Raw genomic sequence first — 16,003 nt, forward strand, 5'->3', positions numbered from 1 at the left:
TGCAACAAAAGTTCAGGCATGCCTTCAAAATGGCCCACAGGAAGGCAAACAGCCACTTGAGTGGAGGTCTCCCCCTTGCTCCCAGTAGTAAGGGCTACTAGGAGTAGAGAGTGTGTAAGGAATTCTTTACCTGAGAGCCATCAAGAAGGCTCAGTCAGTAAAGGTGTTTCTGTGCAAGTATTGAGACCTGCATTTGGTCCCCGAAACTCACAGGAGGAAGGAGAGAGCCAGTTCCAGAGTTGTCCTCTGACCTTCACATGTGTGCCATGACATGTGCTCCCTCCCCCAACAGCACACACAGTAATAAATCACTTTTTTAATAATGATAAAAGGTACTTGGGGCTGGAGAAATGGCTCTAGCAGTTAAGAGCACTGGCTGCTCTTTAAAAGGATCCAGGTTCAATTCCCAGCACCTACACAGGAGTTCACAACTATCTGTAACTCCCATTCCAGGAGGATCTGACACCCTCATACAGGAAAAGGGGGAAAAAAAAATTACCTAAGCTGAGTCCTGCCCTCAAGGAACTGGCCTTGTTGGCAGAGGCTACATGTCACCCGAGCCTAGCTGGTTTTCAGTCCCTTCTAGATAATCTCTGACAAGAAATGTCAATGTTTGGCAGGGAAAGTGCTCCTGTATCAAGGGAGCCTGGACCCCACCCTGTTCATTTTGGTTCATCCTGGGAGCAATGAGGTCCTGCCAGCACTCAGTGGGGCTTAGGGTTGGAGATCAAGGAGGTGGACACTTTAGACAGCAGAGCCAAAAAAGTAGTAACTAGTGGGTTGTGTGAGTGCTGGGATCCGAAGAGGTGAAACAGGGAAGCAGCTGCTGCAAGGACCACCGTGGTCAAGCTGTCTGCTTAGTGTCTAGCAGAGCCTGTGGTAGTTGAGGACCATCCTTGCTCTGCATCCCCCAACCCTGCTTGTTGCCTGCTCTTGAACCAGAAGGCATTGTTGGCCTTCGTGAGATCACAGAGGCTGGTGTGCAAGCCCCACCCACTTCCTAGACCTTGGTTCTGTCTGCCTCCATGCCAAGTCCTAAGTATCCTGGGCCATGGAGCTGTGGAAGCTCAGAGCTAGCATCTCCCATGCCCGCACAGGAGCTAGCAGGACATGAAGATCATAGGCCTCCTCTTCCCTCCTCTTCCTGCTTGCCCTGAATGCCCCCACTGCAGCTGTGGTGGCTCTCAGACACTGACCACCTCAAGAATCCAATCTGGAATGATGCAAGCTGGTGGTACCTGCCACTCGAGTTGGAGGCTGGGGGCATGGGGGTGAGTGGAGGGCCTATGGCACCACTTGTAAATGAGCTCCCAAGCCTAGGGTGGCATGCAACTAAGTTCTAGTTCCTGAGGCACCTCAAATTGAGCTTGTTTGTATTTGGTTTTCCAAGGATCTCTTCGTAGTCCTGGCTGTCCTGGAACTAGCTCTGTAGACCAGGCTAGCCTAGAACTCAGAGATCCTCCTGCCTCTGCCTTCCAAGCTTCCAAGGGATTAAAGGTGTGTGCCAGCACTGCCTGGCTTCAAGTTTTATGTGTATATGCAAAGGCCCTTTTTACAAGGAGAGACTATAACTGTTGTCACTGTGTCAAAACCCCAAGAACCTGCCAACCCAATCCCAGTGACCCATACTAGCTTCCCGGCAGGTTTTAGAGTAGATGAGAGAGACAGTGATGGGGGAGTGCAGAAGATGGCCTGAGAGTTTGGAACAATGGTCTCTTCTCTGAGGCCCACTATAACCTCCTTGCAAGGGCCCAGATACTTTAAGAACCTTCTAGATGTGAGAATTCCCCAGTGACAGCTAGGAGGCCCAACACAGAGGTTGAGGAGTCATGACAAGGGAGGTACTAGAGAGTATGGAGGACTGAAAGATCCCACCTAACCCTCCAGACAAGTCCCTTATCTACCACTCCCAAGGCCCAAAGCCCAGGCTCAGGCCTGTAGGGTTCTTTCCTGGGCACCAAGGGGGAGTTACTGGCCCTCTGCCCTCTTTTCTTTCTGACCCTGCCTAGCCTCTGCCAGTCTAGAAGCCTCCAGAAGCCTCAGCACCTGTGAGTCCATTGGGAAGACCTGGCCAGTCGAAGAGCCAGGCCCAGGAAGAGCATTCAGCAGTGAGGACTACCAAAATCCCTTCTGAGGAAGACCTCCATGACCCTCAGGAAGAAGTCAGCACAGACACAGATGTGGGAGTCCACTGTGGAGTCCCAGGGCAAGCAGCTCCTGCCAGAGCTGCCTCTAAAGGAATCCTCCTCACACGAGGACTCTGGCCTCAAGGCAGTTCCCAGCACACATACTCTTTATGTGGGCCACCTGAACCCCCAGTTCTCTGTTCCTGTGCTTGCCTGCCTGCTAAGAGACACCCTAGAGCGGCTGGAACTTCCAGTGGCCCGTGAACACATTGAGGTAGTGAGGCGGCCACGAAACACTTATGCACTGGTACGGGTGGCTGCCCCCAAGGATGTCCTGGCCTCACTCCCCTGGCGCCTGCAGATGGCCTTGGAGGAGCAGCTAATCCTCAAAGAGCTCACAGCCCGTGGCAAGGAGCTGGTGTTGAGTGAGGGCTTCGAGTCCCTAAGCCACAGGGAGGTAAGTGCGCCCTGAAAGGCATGCAAAGAAAAAGACTAGTGTGAATGGCATGAGGAAATGCACACCCTGGGTATGTGACTCAAAGGAACGCCCCTCTTCTCAGAGGGAGACAATACAGTCAGGTTTGGAAGGCCCAGGACATACCAAGTCCTGATTTTTCTCCTTGGCCCTCATTTGTTCGGTTGACAAACACCAATACCTATATTGTACCAGAAGCAAGGCTGATGCATACAACCTATGCCATCTTGTCAAGACGTCTCCAAGAGCAGAACTAACTCTGCCAGTCCCAAAGTTGGAGTGGCTGTGGGAGAACAGGCAAGCCCTCACTTCCCACTGGGGACAAATTTATGGGGGAAATCCAAGCTTAGGACTTAGAGAGTGCAGAAGGCACTCCAAGATAAGATGTTCAGGTAGCGATGTAGGACAGGCTGTTTGGGGTCTCTGGAGCTGGGTCTGGAGGCCACAGAGGTAGCTAAGGAAGAAGCTGGGCCTGAGGGTAGGTCCAGATTACTACAGCTGTAATGATTTATAGCATAGCAGGGTCCTGGCCAGTTTTGTTAGGGCTGAAAGCTTATGCTACCAATGTCCCTGATCTTCTGTCCAGAGGGCAAGCCCATGTGATACCTTTGATGCATGTGTACCTGCCTCTGTGTCAGGTCCATTACGTTTCTGAGGCTAAGTTCATCTTCTCTGGCAAGTTGCTGGGCTGCTAGCTTCTGTCCATCTCCACTACCAGCCCAGCTGAGTCTCCAGCCCTGTAGAGATGAAGGCTGCTGGGAAATGGGAGTGGCCCTTGGATTGGTATTTAAGCTACTGAGAGGATGGGAAGAGGAAGAAACAAAACGCCAGAGACCTAGGAACCACCGAGGGATTTAGGCAGGGCAGAAGAAAGCTAAGATTCAAGGGCCAGGAAGTAACTGGCAGACATTCCACTGAGAGCAAAGAGGGTAGGGTCCCTCAGTTCAGAGACCTGCAGCTCCGCCCAGAGGAATGCAGGGTAACATGATGCATCCTGGGAACATCTAGGCCTATTACACACTCCAACTGGAAAAAAGAATGGCCCATAGGTGTGTTGTCTCCCAGCTCCAGAAGGCAATCCCTTTACCCACCCAGACATCCTACAACAGGTGCCAAGGAAGATCCCAACCCAAGAGCTGGCTTGGGCCCTGGCTTTTGCACACATGCAGAATTGGGCCCTCAGCCTGGGAGTGTGATGGGGGACTGGCAGTCTCTTGGGTTAGGGCTCCCTGCCTGTCTTTGCCTATACACCACTCTTGATCCCCCACCCCAGCAGGATGACAGCGGCCCAAGCCCGAGCCCTAGTCCTGGCCCCAGCCCAGGCTTCAGGCGCCAGCAGCTGCCCCAACTGCCAGACCCTTCCCCTAACTGGGGCTGGGCTGGGCGTCGGCAGATCTCTCACAACCGACCCAGTGGCGTGCGATCTGACAGTGCCATTGTGCACCAGGAGATAGTGGGTCAGGAGCAGCTATTCCAGGGTGCTTTCCTTGGCAGCGAGACGCGGAATGTAGAGTTTAAGCGAGGCAGCGGTGAGTACCTGAGCCTGGCTTTCAAGCACCATGTACGTCGCTACGTGTGTGCCTTTCTCAACAGTGAGGGTGGCAGCCTGCTGGTAGGTGTCGAGGACAGTGGCCTGGTACAGGGCATTCACTGTAGCCACCGTGATGAGGACCGTACACGCCTGCTGGTAGACTCCATCCTGCAGGGCTTCAAACCCCAGGTCTTCCCTAATGCGTACACCCTCACCTTCATCCCCGTCATAAGCACTTCCAAGACCAACATACCTCTCAAGGTGAGCTACTGGTATATGTTGTCACTCAGGACAGTGGGACTGCCTTGTGACATTGCTCAATGGCCTAGGGGTGGGTAGCAGTGAGCCCACCAGGCTTCTGGGAGCTAAAGTGTGGGGCTACCCAAGTGGAACTGGGGCTGCCACCATCAAGTGTGGCACTCTCTGAGCTGCCATTGCCCCTGCTAAGGTACTCCGTCTGACTGTGCACACCCCCAAGGCCCAGGGTGAGCCACAGCTATATGAGACAGACCAGGGGGAAGTATTCCTACGGCGTGATGGAAGCATCCAGGGCCCACTGTCTGTTGGTGCCATCCAGGACTGGTGCAGGCAGGTGAGGAGGCTCTGGCCAAGGTGAGCTAGAGTCAAGTTGACTCAGACCCAGACCCCTCCAACCATTCACCCCAAGATGATGGGCAAGCCTGGAGAAGGGAGGACTTTGATAGAAGGAACTCTGCCTCTTCCCAAATTTCACACCTCATCAGCCAGAGTCCCAGCAGTCATTTTAAAACCTGTACCCCATCACAAAGTACACAGCCCCACCCACCTTGCCTCAGCAGTTCAGTCATTATGCTGTTGAAGGGCCAGGGAATCAGGGAGATCAGACTACTGAGGTGTTATAAGGAAATAACAAGAAGTATGCACTGTACCTGGTGAGGGGATGGGGCAGGGCTGGCTGGACTGAGTCCCAAGAAGTCTTTTCTATGATGGAACCACCAGATGGATGGTAGAAGGGCAAGGGGCTGCTGACATTAGAGACATGGTCAGGGTGGTGATCAGGTCCCTTGCCAGTCCTTGGGACGCTGCAAAGGTGACTCCATCCCAGTAGTTACAGGCAACTCCAAGACCCTTGGTCAGAGGCAGCAGCATGATCAGGGCCCCCAGGTTATATGGCCCACACCAGGAAAGAGGATGGCCTGGGACAATGGCAGCCTGATATCCACTGCCACACTGTCCTCTCAGAAATGGACAATGGAGCTGGGCAAGCTGGAGGAGAAGGTGAAGGTGCTGACGGTGGAAAAGGAGCAGCTGAGCCAGCAGCTGAGGCAGCGCCGGTCCCTGTCCTGCAGCTGCTGTGTCCTGTGAGAATGAGGAAGATGTGGGCTAAGGCCTGGAATAAACATGCATGTGCTACTGCACCTCTCCTTCAGCATTGCATGTGCAGCAGAGCAGGCTGATAAACAGCTCTTGGCACAGCCCCAAGGAGCCCTGCTTTTAGAAAACTTGGCTAGTCATTCTAGAACTGAGCTCCAAGGGACTGTAACTCGAATCCCAACCAAATGCACCCTTTACCACTTTAGCAGGCTAGGAAATTTGTCAACTTGGAAAGGCCACTTGCAGCTAGCAAGACCTATTAGCTAACTCATGAGAGGGCATGGGCCACCCTGCAGCTCTTACCCCTAACTTGCTTGTCATTGCTCCTTATACATTGCAGACACAAGAACGCTTAGTTATGTCTACTAACACACTTGGTCAGCCAGCCAGAGGCTGCTGCGTCACAAGTCTCATGCCCAGCCCTCATCTGCTCAGGAGGCAGAGCCCATTCTGAGATACCACAGCACTGCAGCCACTCAGCACCCACTACAGCTCTGCCCTAAGACTCGGTCAGCACTTGGGGCAACGGTGCTTACCTCTGTGCCTCAGTCTTGTCACCAGTGAGACAGTGACAGTGGGCAAGGGGCATTTTCATCACCATCATGTAGTACCTGGTATCTGCTGGCTGTGGCAGAACAGCCATTAACAGGAGTCTAGCCACAGGGTTACTGCCTTCCCACTAACTCGCACTAAATCCAAAGCTTGATCCTGCCCCCTTGCCTGTCCACACCCATTTCATCAAAAGAAAGCCACCTGTGCTAGCTCCTCCTGCTTCCCCTTACACCATCCATGCATGCAGCAGCAACCACCCCTCTACATTGGGTGTTCCCCTGCCTAGAACCTCTTCTCTCAGAGCTGCAGAACTTAGCTTCCCCTCCAGGCTGGCCTTGGACTTACGGCACTCCTTTTGCTTCCATACACCCGGCACCCCTGCCACTGCCAAGGTGCTGGGATTACAGGAAGGAGCAACTATGTTCAGCTTACATCCCCCCCACACACACACACACATACACACACACAGCAATGCCATAGTTTCTCTCACTAAAGTACATACTCCAAGTAAGGGTTATGATACGGTCTGTATTCAGAACATACACAGGCATGTGGTAGGTTCTTAGTAATCCCTAATGACATAATCAAGGATAATCTTAAATTTGGGCTCTTGGTTACCAGATAAAGTACTGACAAATAGCATTTCATAAGACAAGAATTCCCATGAAAGTATACAGTTACTGGCTCTCCCTTTCTTGAGGTCCTTAGCTACATTCAGAGTAGGCACTAAAGAGGAAAGCACTGTTGAGTTGTATCCTCTTTGATACCTGTGCACATACACAAATTTTGAAAATTCAGTTCCCATGCCCCACTCACCAGCTACTGGACACTCCCTGGACCACTCACCACTCAAGACCAGACTTGCCCAAGTATCAAACAGGATACATTCTATGCCAGGACTCACAATGCTGCCAGGGACCCAACATGATCATAAAAGCTCAAGACAGATAACCAGATTCCATTTACCCACACTTTGATGTACACAGGACTACAAAGAATGCACGGCTGAGCCAGAATTGTGACTCAGTGGTAGAGCATTTCACTTACTAGACTGAATAAAGCCACAGGTTCTAGCCCCAGGATAGTCAAATGAATGTAAAGATAATGTTATTGCTTGAGAAGGCAGAGAATGTTTCTGGGTATCACCAACTCATGTGCCAAGCACCATGCTAGATTTTAGTCCAGGTAGCAGCATCCTCAGAAGTACTTTCTCTGGAAGCTGGTTTCTGCTAAGGCAGGCAGTCACAGAGAACACAGCTGCTACCTGCCCTTGTCCCCCAGGTCTAAAGTGAGCACACTAAGGACAAAAGCCTAGCAGGTTTCCTCCGCTAGGGAGAAGCCTCTGAGCCCCAGTAGTCATTGGACATGAAGGGCTGCCTTCCAGCATCATCCAGGATAAACTATGGGGAGCCATGTGGGGATTCCTTTTGCTAACAGGTTATAAGGGTAGCTGGCATGTGGCAACTGGTCAATAGTGAGGCCATCTTCCAAACCACTCCACACCCAGCCAAACCCTCACTACTGCAGTAACAGCAGTGGCCCCTCTGGGACACACTGCCTCAGCATGGGTAATGATGAGAACACTGGGTGGGGAAGTTAGAAGTAGAATCAAACTCAAGCAGGATCTATACAGAAGTGAACATGTGAGCTCACTGAGAAATAAGGGAAAGACTGGATGCTTTTGATCAAGCCTCAAAGATGACAGTGGCATTGGACTAGGGAAAGAGAGGGGAGTCTGAGGTAGGAGCTGGGTTAACTGGTGAGACACATATTCCTCCTCAAGGCTCCGTGTCTCAACTTGTAGCAAGTCAAGAATGTTACCACCTATACATTGCCAGGCCTATAGCCTGAGAGAGTGAATGCTAATGTCACCATCACCAACAATTGACTTTGAAAAGAATCCTGTCCCTGTAACCTTAAACTTCTGAGCCTCAACTCTAGTAGCACACAGAAGCAATTGGCTCTTAATTCCTTGGCACATGATATGTATGACAAACAAGCCTTGCTGAGTAATTCTGGTTGCTAAGAAGGCTTGAAGCTTGATTGATGCTTAGGAGCAGCCCAGCATTGAAGCTCAGTGCCCATGAAAAAGCACCCCAGTGAGTGACAGAATGAGAACACACACCAATGGTTCTTTCTACATTATTTATTTATTAACTTAGGAGCAAACACTGAGCCAGCCACCATAGTGTGGGCATGTGGCCATGCCCATTGCTGTGTCAAATTAAGAAAATAACTTTTCAAATTGCATTTCAACTGCAATGACATGTTCTGGAAGAAAAAGGTACCCCCAAATCAATGCTGCATACACAAGAGGGCTTCAGAACTAGTTTCCAAGATTCCTTGTTTCTTGACCCCTTGATACAAGGAGTGTTTTCAGCCCCAAGAACAGGAAGTGCAGCCAGAGCCCCAGGGTTTTTATGTGACACTTCATAGACCTTGTCTGATGTACCAAAGAACCAAACATCCCTCTGGATGTCCAGGGCCAACCACAGCTGGCATCAAGAGTTCCCAACAACTCAGCAGCACTGAGATTTCAGCAATACCCAGTTAGCAAGCCAGGACTGAAGTACTGGCACCCCAGGGAAATAACAGCAATGCACTTGGATGCCTCCAGTAGCTGGAAAAATGAGATTGATGGCCTTCAACCAGCCGCTGGCCACCATCAGGTCACATCCAGAGTCCTACTTCCCATGTCAGAAACAAACTGCAAAGGAACTGTCTCACAAACAGGTATGTTGCAGGATCCAATATAAATGATAGGACATGCAAGTGACAAAGTTTCCAAATACCTTTTCCCCATAATAAAATAATCTTAATAAAAACATAATTTAAAGGAAGTGTCAAAAGCAGAGTGTAAAATCATAGTTGTAAACTATCAGGTCAAAGGCTTTCTTGAAGAATCATCCTGTTTAAAAAAAAAAAAAGGCTAGAATTACATGTTTATTAGAGAAGTGTCAAAACTTGGTCAGCGGCCAGCCATCACAGGCGTTCCTATGGGAACTGCAGAAGCCTACATTTGCAATTCCACAGAACCACGCAACACCAAGGCCCGAGCAACCTCTATGCTGTGCTCAGCCAGATGCAAGCACTCTGTCCATGGCAGCAGCCTGTTTCAAAGCTGCTGAGGAGCAGGCAATTCCCAATGACTGGCATGTCTCTGTCTGTCTGTGTGTGCACACGCACGCTGTGCATATGCTTCTATGTGAAGAACAGAGGTTGACGAGTGTCTTCCTGTCACTATCAGCTTACTTTTTGAGACAATTTCTCAGACTCTACAGCTCACCGATACAGCTCACTGGCTGGCCAGTGAGCTCTTAGAAACAGTCGTGTGTTACCACTTTTTCTTTTAATAAACCTTAAAAGTGTCACTTACCAGGTCAGTCCTGATTTATTGATGGAAACTTCAGCTCTGTGATTTCAGAATCGGGGGAGCTGCTCCCGCTTCTGTCACTGTAAGTATCCCTGTGGAATGAATTCAGAAGGGTTACTCATCTCCCAACAAACACTCATTTCCCCATCTTTGTATACAGCAGTGTGTGTCCACACATGACAGGCTGTGGAAGAATTTCCTTCCTCTAATTCCAAGATATACACCCCTGCTCCTGAATACTTCAGTACTGATATACTAGTCACCTACTCAGAGAAACCAGTTCCAGATAAAAGTAATCAGGCATAAGCTCATTTGGTCTTGACCCACTTGCCATGGACAGGATATACCCAGGAGCATTACCAGACCCAGAAACTAGAGATGAGGCCTGGCCAGTAAGAACAGGAGAAGCGTAGCAAAACCCCAGGGAAAGGATGGGAACTTCACCTACACAAGGACCAGGCCTGCCACCTGGCTTTTTCTTAGGACTGTGTAGAGCCTCACTGTGATTAGTATCCCCTACCTGGGTGAGAGCCGGCAACCTTTCTGTAGGTAGTGTGGGAGCCTCCCAACAGAGGCCAGAAGGAGGCCAAAGTAGGGCGGGGAGGGCTTTATAGGCCGTGACAGGAACTCGGGGTGGTACTGTACCCCAATAAAGAATGGGTGATCTGCAACACAAATTCAGAAGGAACAGTTAGTATTCTGTGCATCCAATGATGAGACAAACAAACCCTAAGAGTGTTTGAAAGTAACTATCACCCAGTTTTGGGTAAAAGGAACTCCAAAGCAGGAGTGAGCTGAGCTGACACTTTGCTCAACACTGTATACCTCATGGCTGAGGCTCCTGCTCTCTCTAGAGTCCCATCTGAGTATCCTATGACTTGCACAGGCTGAGCCCCACAGTTCACATGAAAGCTGAAAGGGATTTAGCACAAGTGCAGCTCTTCATGCTGTGGGAAGAACCAAGGCCAGGGCTATATGGCTGTTATGGAAGCCATAGTTAAGGATGCATCTCCCATTTCTAGAGCTGTGTCAGAAGCTGCGCCCCAGACACTGCTGCCTCATCGTCAGTAGCAAGAGCTTTGTTTTTCTTGAGACAAGGTCTAGCTCTAGCCCCAGCTGGCCTGGAACACATTATCCTCCTCCCCCAGCTCTCCAAGAATGGGAATTGCAGGTATGTGACACCACCACACCTGGGTAACACATTTTTCTATTTTCCCACACACAAAGGAGTTATCACTACCCAGACAGTCACCTTCCAACTCAACAATCTCCATCCTCTCGCCTTCAACATCTTGGCCAACAAACTTCAAGCCTTGCTCTTCCAAGCACTTTTTCAAGACTGGATTCACCTGGTGGGGCAGGAAAACTTATTGTGTTGGCCTCTCCACTCCTTTCTTTGAAGAATAACAGAAGGAGCAGGCTCACATTCTCACCTCAAATCGGTGGCGGTGCCTCTCTTCCAAATAGTCTGTGTCTCCATAGAGTTTCCCTGCAGAAAACCAGGTAATTTGTATGACTTCTGCCTATACAACAGTCTACACAAAATACTAACTTCCCAATTCACTCTTACATAGCTAAATCAGGTTACCAAAATTCTGCTAGCCATGTTCACCTGCTCTTAATATAATTCAGACAAATAATTCCTGGGGCTCTCTCTGTCTCTGCCCAAACCAAGTACCATAACAGGAACAAACTTTCACGACCTCCCTTGAACACACCATTGCTAAATACAAAGCACTATGCTACTGGGAACCACCATAAGAACAGGCCTAGAAAGCCAGCTCCCTGAGAACAGTCTGGAAGGAAAATGAAAAGCTGGCTGGCACCTGGTGACTGTGGATGAACAGACACAGTGTGTGTAAATGGGGTGCTTACTGACTCATTCCTCGCTGCCTACTGAGACCCCCAAACCCATAGAACAGCACAGCAATAGAACTTGAAAATGGTTCAAGTGATTCTCAAACTAATCTGCCACTGGGAACCCCAGACAGACATAAGGTACCTCTACTAATGGTTAAAGTAATATTTCCATTGGACAAGGCAATGTCAAATAATTAGATATTTTTCTCCTCCAATTCCCGTAAGTTTTTAACTATGATTTGTTAGAATAAAGTGTATTTAGATTAAACTATGTGATTTTGCTTTTAACTATCAAATTCCACACAGTTTTATTTACTAGTACAAGAAAGTAATGGCAGATTGCAATAGATTTAACCTAATGGCCTGTCTTGTTCAGGTGCCCATATCCAAGGGCCCAGGTGCAATGCCAAAGACTGTCTAGCTAACACAGTACATCCTAAACAAGCATGAGAAGGAGGAGGAAAGAATTGCAAAAGCAGGAACAAAGCCAAGAAAAGGCTAGCCTGGCTCTTTGGAGCTACAGCACCACCTAGCTCATGTCCTGTATAGACCAGGACAGTCAGACTCATGTGAAACAACTTACTCATGACTGAGTTCTTGGTCTGGAACAGGGTTCTCCTCTTGCCCAGCCTCATGGTTCCACCCATCTGCCCAGGGTTATGTTCTGGCATGTCTATGACCTAGAGATGTTCAGAAAACAAATCTGACTACCACACTCTGATGCTATTACAGTCAGACCTTGTTCCCCAAGTGGAGTACTCCTGGGCAGGAGTTCAGTGCTTCAGCCTGCCTCATGATGCTGTTCCCTGCCCTAGCACTTGGGATGCTAAAGGCTGTGTGCTGTGGCACAGAAATATGGACACAAGACTAACTAATCAGACACAGCTATTCTGTGGGCCAGAGAAAAGGGTACAATACCAAGAAAAGTCTATGAACAGGTAGACTGTGGCACCCCAGAGGGGTCTGATATAACTCACCTCTGGGACAGCATGCCTCAGCATCTTATAAACTCAGGCTTCCCTATGCTCCACTCCCTCATCCCATTGTCTTACATTAACAAAACTCAAACTTCAGATCAACAAATATGCAGATGCTAAGTCACTGAGATAAAAAAAAAAAACTTGTCTACCCTGTCAGTGTTCTCAGTGTCAAAACAGTCCCTCACACACAACCAATGCTCATCATTTGTTGAATACTGAAAAAAAAAAAAAAATGCTTAATATGCCTGTCACTCATGGGCTAGGGATTCAAAGACAAAGACACTTCCTTAGTATCATCACAGGCTGACTAGGCCACATGTCCCCAGGTGTTCAACAGCAGCAGGATTACAGCCTGGAAAAACTTCACTTATCACTAAAGAAATCACCACCCCTGAGTTTATCAACCATGAGCCTGTCTACCTTCCAGGACCAGCACCAGGGAGAACACGAACTGTTATATGGAACTCTGAGAATAGTGACTACCATGCAACAAGCCTCTATCCACATTTCCCTCCAGGAACGAGGAGGTAGGAGAACTATCTCCTCTTGCTAGCAAGGATCATACCTGTCTATTACAGGTTTCATGGTAATCTGGGGAATTAAGTGAAAACTCAAAAGTCTTTGTCATGAGGTCTGAGGGGTCTTTGGGACACAGTGGCCTCACTACCTGTCTGCCATCCCCTGCTTCACAGTTGTCCTTCCACCCTTTTTAAGTCCTGAGAGGTTCAAATGCTTGACTCACCACAGGATGACTAGTCTTAGGGTCAAATTCTGTAGAATTGGCATCTGAAATGTTAAAATAATTGAGTTATGAAAATAGCTATAAACAAAACCTGTTACTAGTTACATGCTAAGCATCAAATGACAATCTCTCTCTCAGTTTAAAGTTAATGATTACAGGCTGGGAAGAATGGCCATGTATTTAAGAGCACTTCCAGACAACCTAGGTTTGATTCCCAGCACCCACATAGCGACTGACCCATCCATAACTCCAGTTCCAAATCCAGTGCCTTCTGACCACCACAGAAACCAAGCAAGCAGAGTGCACTTACATACATGCAGGCAAACACTCATATGCACGAAATAAAAAAGTAATTAGAAAACTATAGAACACCAATAGATAGGTGTGATAGTACATGTCTTTAATCCCAGCACTCAGGAAGCAAAGGCAGGTGGATCTCTGAGTTAAAGTCCTGATCTACATAGAGTTAAGCCAACTTGAGTTACACAGTGAGACTTTGTCTCAAAAAAGGAAAGAAAAAAAAGAGAGAACTAAGAATTTTAGTTAAAATATGATCACATGGTGTTTCCTCTTCAAGGGATAGCATTTTTTAAAATAAGACTTAACACAGGTGAATTTGCCCTATCAAATCTTTAACTTTCTGGGAAGTCAAACAGTTCTTACTTCTGTTATAGATTCTCTACGATGAACAAGAACTGCTCCCCCTACCTTTCTTCCATCCACAGCATCTATTATGCTGTCATCCTCAGCTAAGTTAGTAATTAGCTGCTTTATTATTTTTCTTTGCAGCACTGGAGCTGAATTCAATGTCTTGAACATATCCAGCCCTTTTTCAATTTTAGTTTGAGACAGGGTCTTGCTGTACAGTCCAGGTCATGGAACTTGCTCTGTATGCAGGCTTCTTCTATCTGTGATCCTATCTCAGTCTCTAAAATAGCTGGGAAGTTAACTGATTTCAACATAAACTTTCTATACTTTATGAAATGTATCATAACCATAAGCCAAGCCACTAGTCAAAAAGGTAGAAAGGTAAAGTCCCTAGCACTGTTCTTTCTGTATGAATGTAAGGTACTGTTTGTTCCCTGCCTGGGCCCAACACCAGGCTAAGCATATCATCAGGCCACATGCCAATTGGAAACCCCAGGGGGAGGCAGGAGCTTGAGCTTGAACTGTTAAAGCACCCCAGGAATCCTAGAAGCCAGCTCTGGGTGATGGGCAGACAGTCCTTGTAAAGACCAAGACACTAGAAATAAAGGACAAGCTGCTTATCCCACTAGGCCATGGTCCCTAGGGTTGTGAGGTGAAACCCAGCCTTGGCCACAAGCCAGCTGCCCAAGTTCTCTTATACTACATAAGCCAGACAGCTTTTTTATACCCATATGCTGCTTAATTTTGTAGCAATCTCAAAAATAAGTTTGAGCTGTGAGAAGCCAGTAATGTTCAGATTGTCTCCCATGACCATGCACTCAGAGGTATCTGAATACTTTCCATCTGCCAAGAACTGCTAGGGACTTAGTATTTCACCTACTTTTGTTGTTATTTTTTCAAGACCTGGTTTCTTTGTATAGCCTTGGCTGACCTGGAACTCACTCTGTAGACCAGGCTGACCTTGAACTCAAGAGATCCACCTACCTCTGCCTCCTGAGTGCTGGGATTAAAGGCATGTGCTGCCGCCGCTGCCACCATCACCACCCAGCTTTACCTAATTTTTTCAAGTAGGATCCACTCAATGCCTATTTTACAGGCCAACAGAAGCCAGAAATATTAAATTGCCAAAACCACCTGATTTAGTATAAAGCCAGAATTTGATCCCAAGTCTATAACTGCACAACCCTTCGGGAGGTCAGTGGTTTCTTGCTGGGCACCATATGGGTAGTGGTCAGTGTGTTCAAATTGAGAATTCTGAGACAAAGGCATGGGCAACAGCCAAAGACATGCTCACTCAGGAGCTCCCTCATGCATATATAGAAGGATTCATGCATCACTATGAACAAGGTGCCTACTTCTCAGAACACTGAGATTTGCTGAAAAAGCAGGCATCATGCTCACAGCTCTCAACCACCAGCAGCACACAATGGTTGTCAAGCCCTTCAAGAATCGGTTGCTAAATATATACTTACCTTGCCATCCCAGCACATTTCTTGAGAATTCTACCACTGCTAGCTGCATTCCTAAGCACACACCTTCCAAGAGAAGGAAAAACATTATCAATCTTAGGAGGGAAACTCCTAAGGTTCCCCAGCCTGTCAGTGTCTTTGTGTCCAGAGTGAAAAGCACATGCTTAAGATCACATCAGAAACACCCACAACTGTACTGAATTAAAACCAGGGTCCTGTAGAGCTTCTCAGTTAAACAAAACTTCACTCAGTATCTCAATCCAAGCTCCTAATCCTTTCTCTTTTACAGGTTGATCAAGTTGAAACTGCCTACATAGCCAGGCATTGGTGGCGCACGTTTTTAATCCCAGCAGAGGCAGAAGCAGGTGGATCTCTGTAAGTTCGAGACCAGCCTGGCCTCGAACTACAGAGCTAGTTCCAGGACAGCCTCCAAAGCAGAAACCCTGTCTTGAAAAAAAAAAAAAAAAAAAAAAAAACAAACCTACCTACATCTGCAGCAACAGGAAGCATCAAAAAAATCACTTGGCCCAATTATTGGATGGTTTGCCAAGTGAGAGGACATATAGCCCAGCCTTACATGCACTGCAAACAGCATTTCCTACCCAAAGTCCACTTTTTCAAAATTCCTTGTCATCTACATGCAGCTCAAGTCCATATTACAAATCTGAGAGCCAACGAGATGGCTCAGCAAGTAAAGGTACTTGCCACCAAGCCTGATAACCTGAATGGTAAGAGGAGAGAACAGACCCTGGCAAGTTGTCCTCTGACCTCTATATGTATGCCATGGCATGCATCTAAACACATACACATAAATAAATGTAATTGAATTTCCCCCAGAAAATTCCTCTCCTCTCTAGAAAAAATTGCAATCTTGCTTTTCTTTCTCCTACGAGA

The 16,003-nt window shown here is 48.0% G+C and overlaps 2 protein-coding genes across 7 annotated transcripts in view; one reads left to right on the forward strand and one right to left on the reverse strand.

Annotated features, from left to right (window-relative positions):
• The first annotated feature begins 1,007 nt into the window (after window positions 1-1,007).
• On the forward strand, window positions 1,008-5,529 carry Slfnl1 (schlafen like 1). Of its 4 annotated transcripts, none has more exons than XM_051188675.1 (5): window positions 1,008-1,271; window positions 2,010-2,583; window positions 3,875-4,393; window positions 4,581-4,744; window positions 5,354-5,529. In XM_051188675.1, the coding sequence occupies exons 2-5, from the start codon at window positions 2,146-2,148 to the stop codon at window positions 5,391-5,393; spliced, it is 1,161 nt and encodes a 386-aa protein (XP_051044632.1). In that variant the 5' UTR covers window positions 1,008-1,271; window positions 2,010-2,145; the 3' UTR covers window positions 5,394-5,529. The 4 variants fall into 4 exon arrangements, with proteins under 4 accessions (XP_051044632.1, XP_051044630.1, XP_051044631.1 ...); XM_051188673.1 differs by having other exon boundaries at window positions 4,581-4,724; XM_051188674.1 differs by having other exon boundaries at window positions 3,878-4,393; window positions 4,581-4,724.
• Window positions 5,530-8,168: 2,639 nt separating this feature from the next.
• The window catches only part of Ctps1 (CTP synthase 1), a 30,496-nt gene continuing 22,661 nt past the window's right edge, over window positions 8,169-16,003 (reverse strand). For all 3 annotated transcript variants that reach the window (XM_051188678.1, XM_051188677.1, XM_051188679.1), the window contains exons 12-19: window positions 15,113-15,175; window positions 12,993-13,036; window positions 11,854-11,950; window positions 10,844-10,899; window positions 10,663-10,759; window positions 9,931-10,075; window positions 9,414-9,502; window positions 8,169-8,945 (exon numbers count right to left, since the gene is read on the reverse strand). In XM_051188678.1, the coding sequence (XP_051044635.1) occupies window positions 9,418-9,502; window positions 9,931-10,075; window positions 10,663-10,759; window positions 10,844-10,899; window positions 11,854-11,950; window positions 12,993-13,036; window positions 15,113-15,175 (587 nt within the window). In that variant the 3' untranslated portion in view covers window positions 8,169-8,945; window positions 9,414-9,417. The remainder of the gene's footprint in view (window positions 8,946-9,413; window positions 9,503-9,930; window positions 10,076-10,662; window positions 10,760-10,843; window positions 10,900-11,853; window positions 11,951-12,992; window positions 13,037-15,112; window positions 15,176-16,003) is intronic.

Source organism: Phodopus roborovskii, unplaced genomic scaffold, assembly GCF_943737965.1.
Source record: "Phodopus roborovskii unplaced genomic scaffold, PHOROB, whole genome shotgun sequence".
Classification (NCBI taxonomy): Eukaryota; Metazoa; Chordata; class Mammalia; order Rodentia; family Cricetidae; genus Phodopus; species Phodopus roborovskii.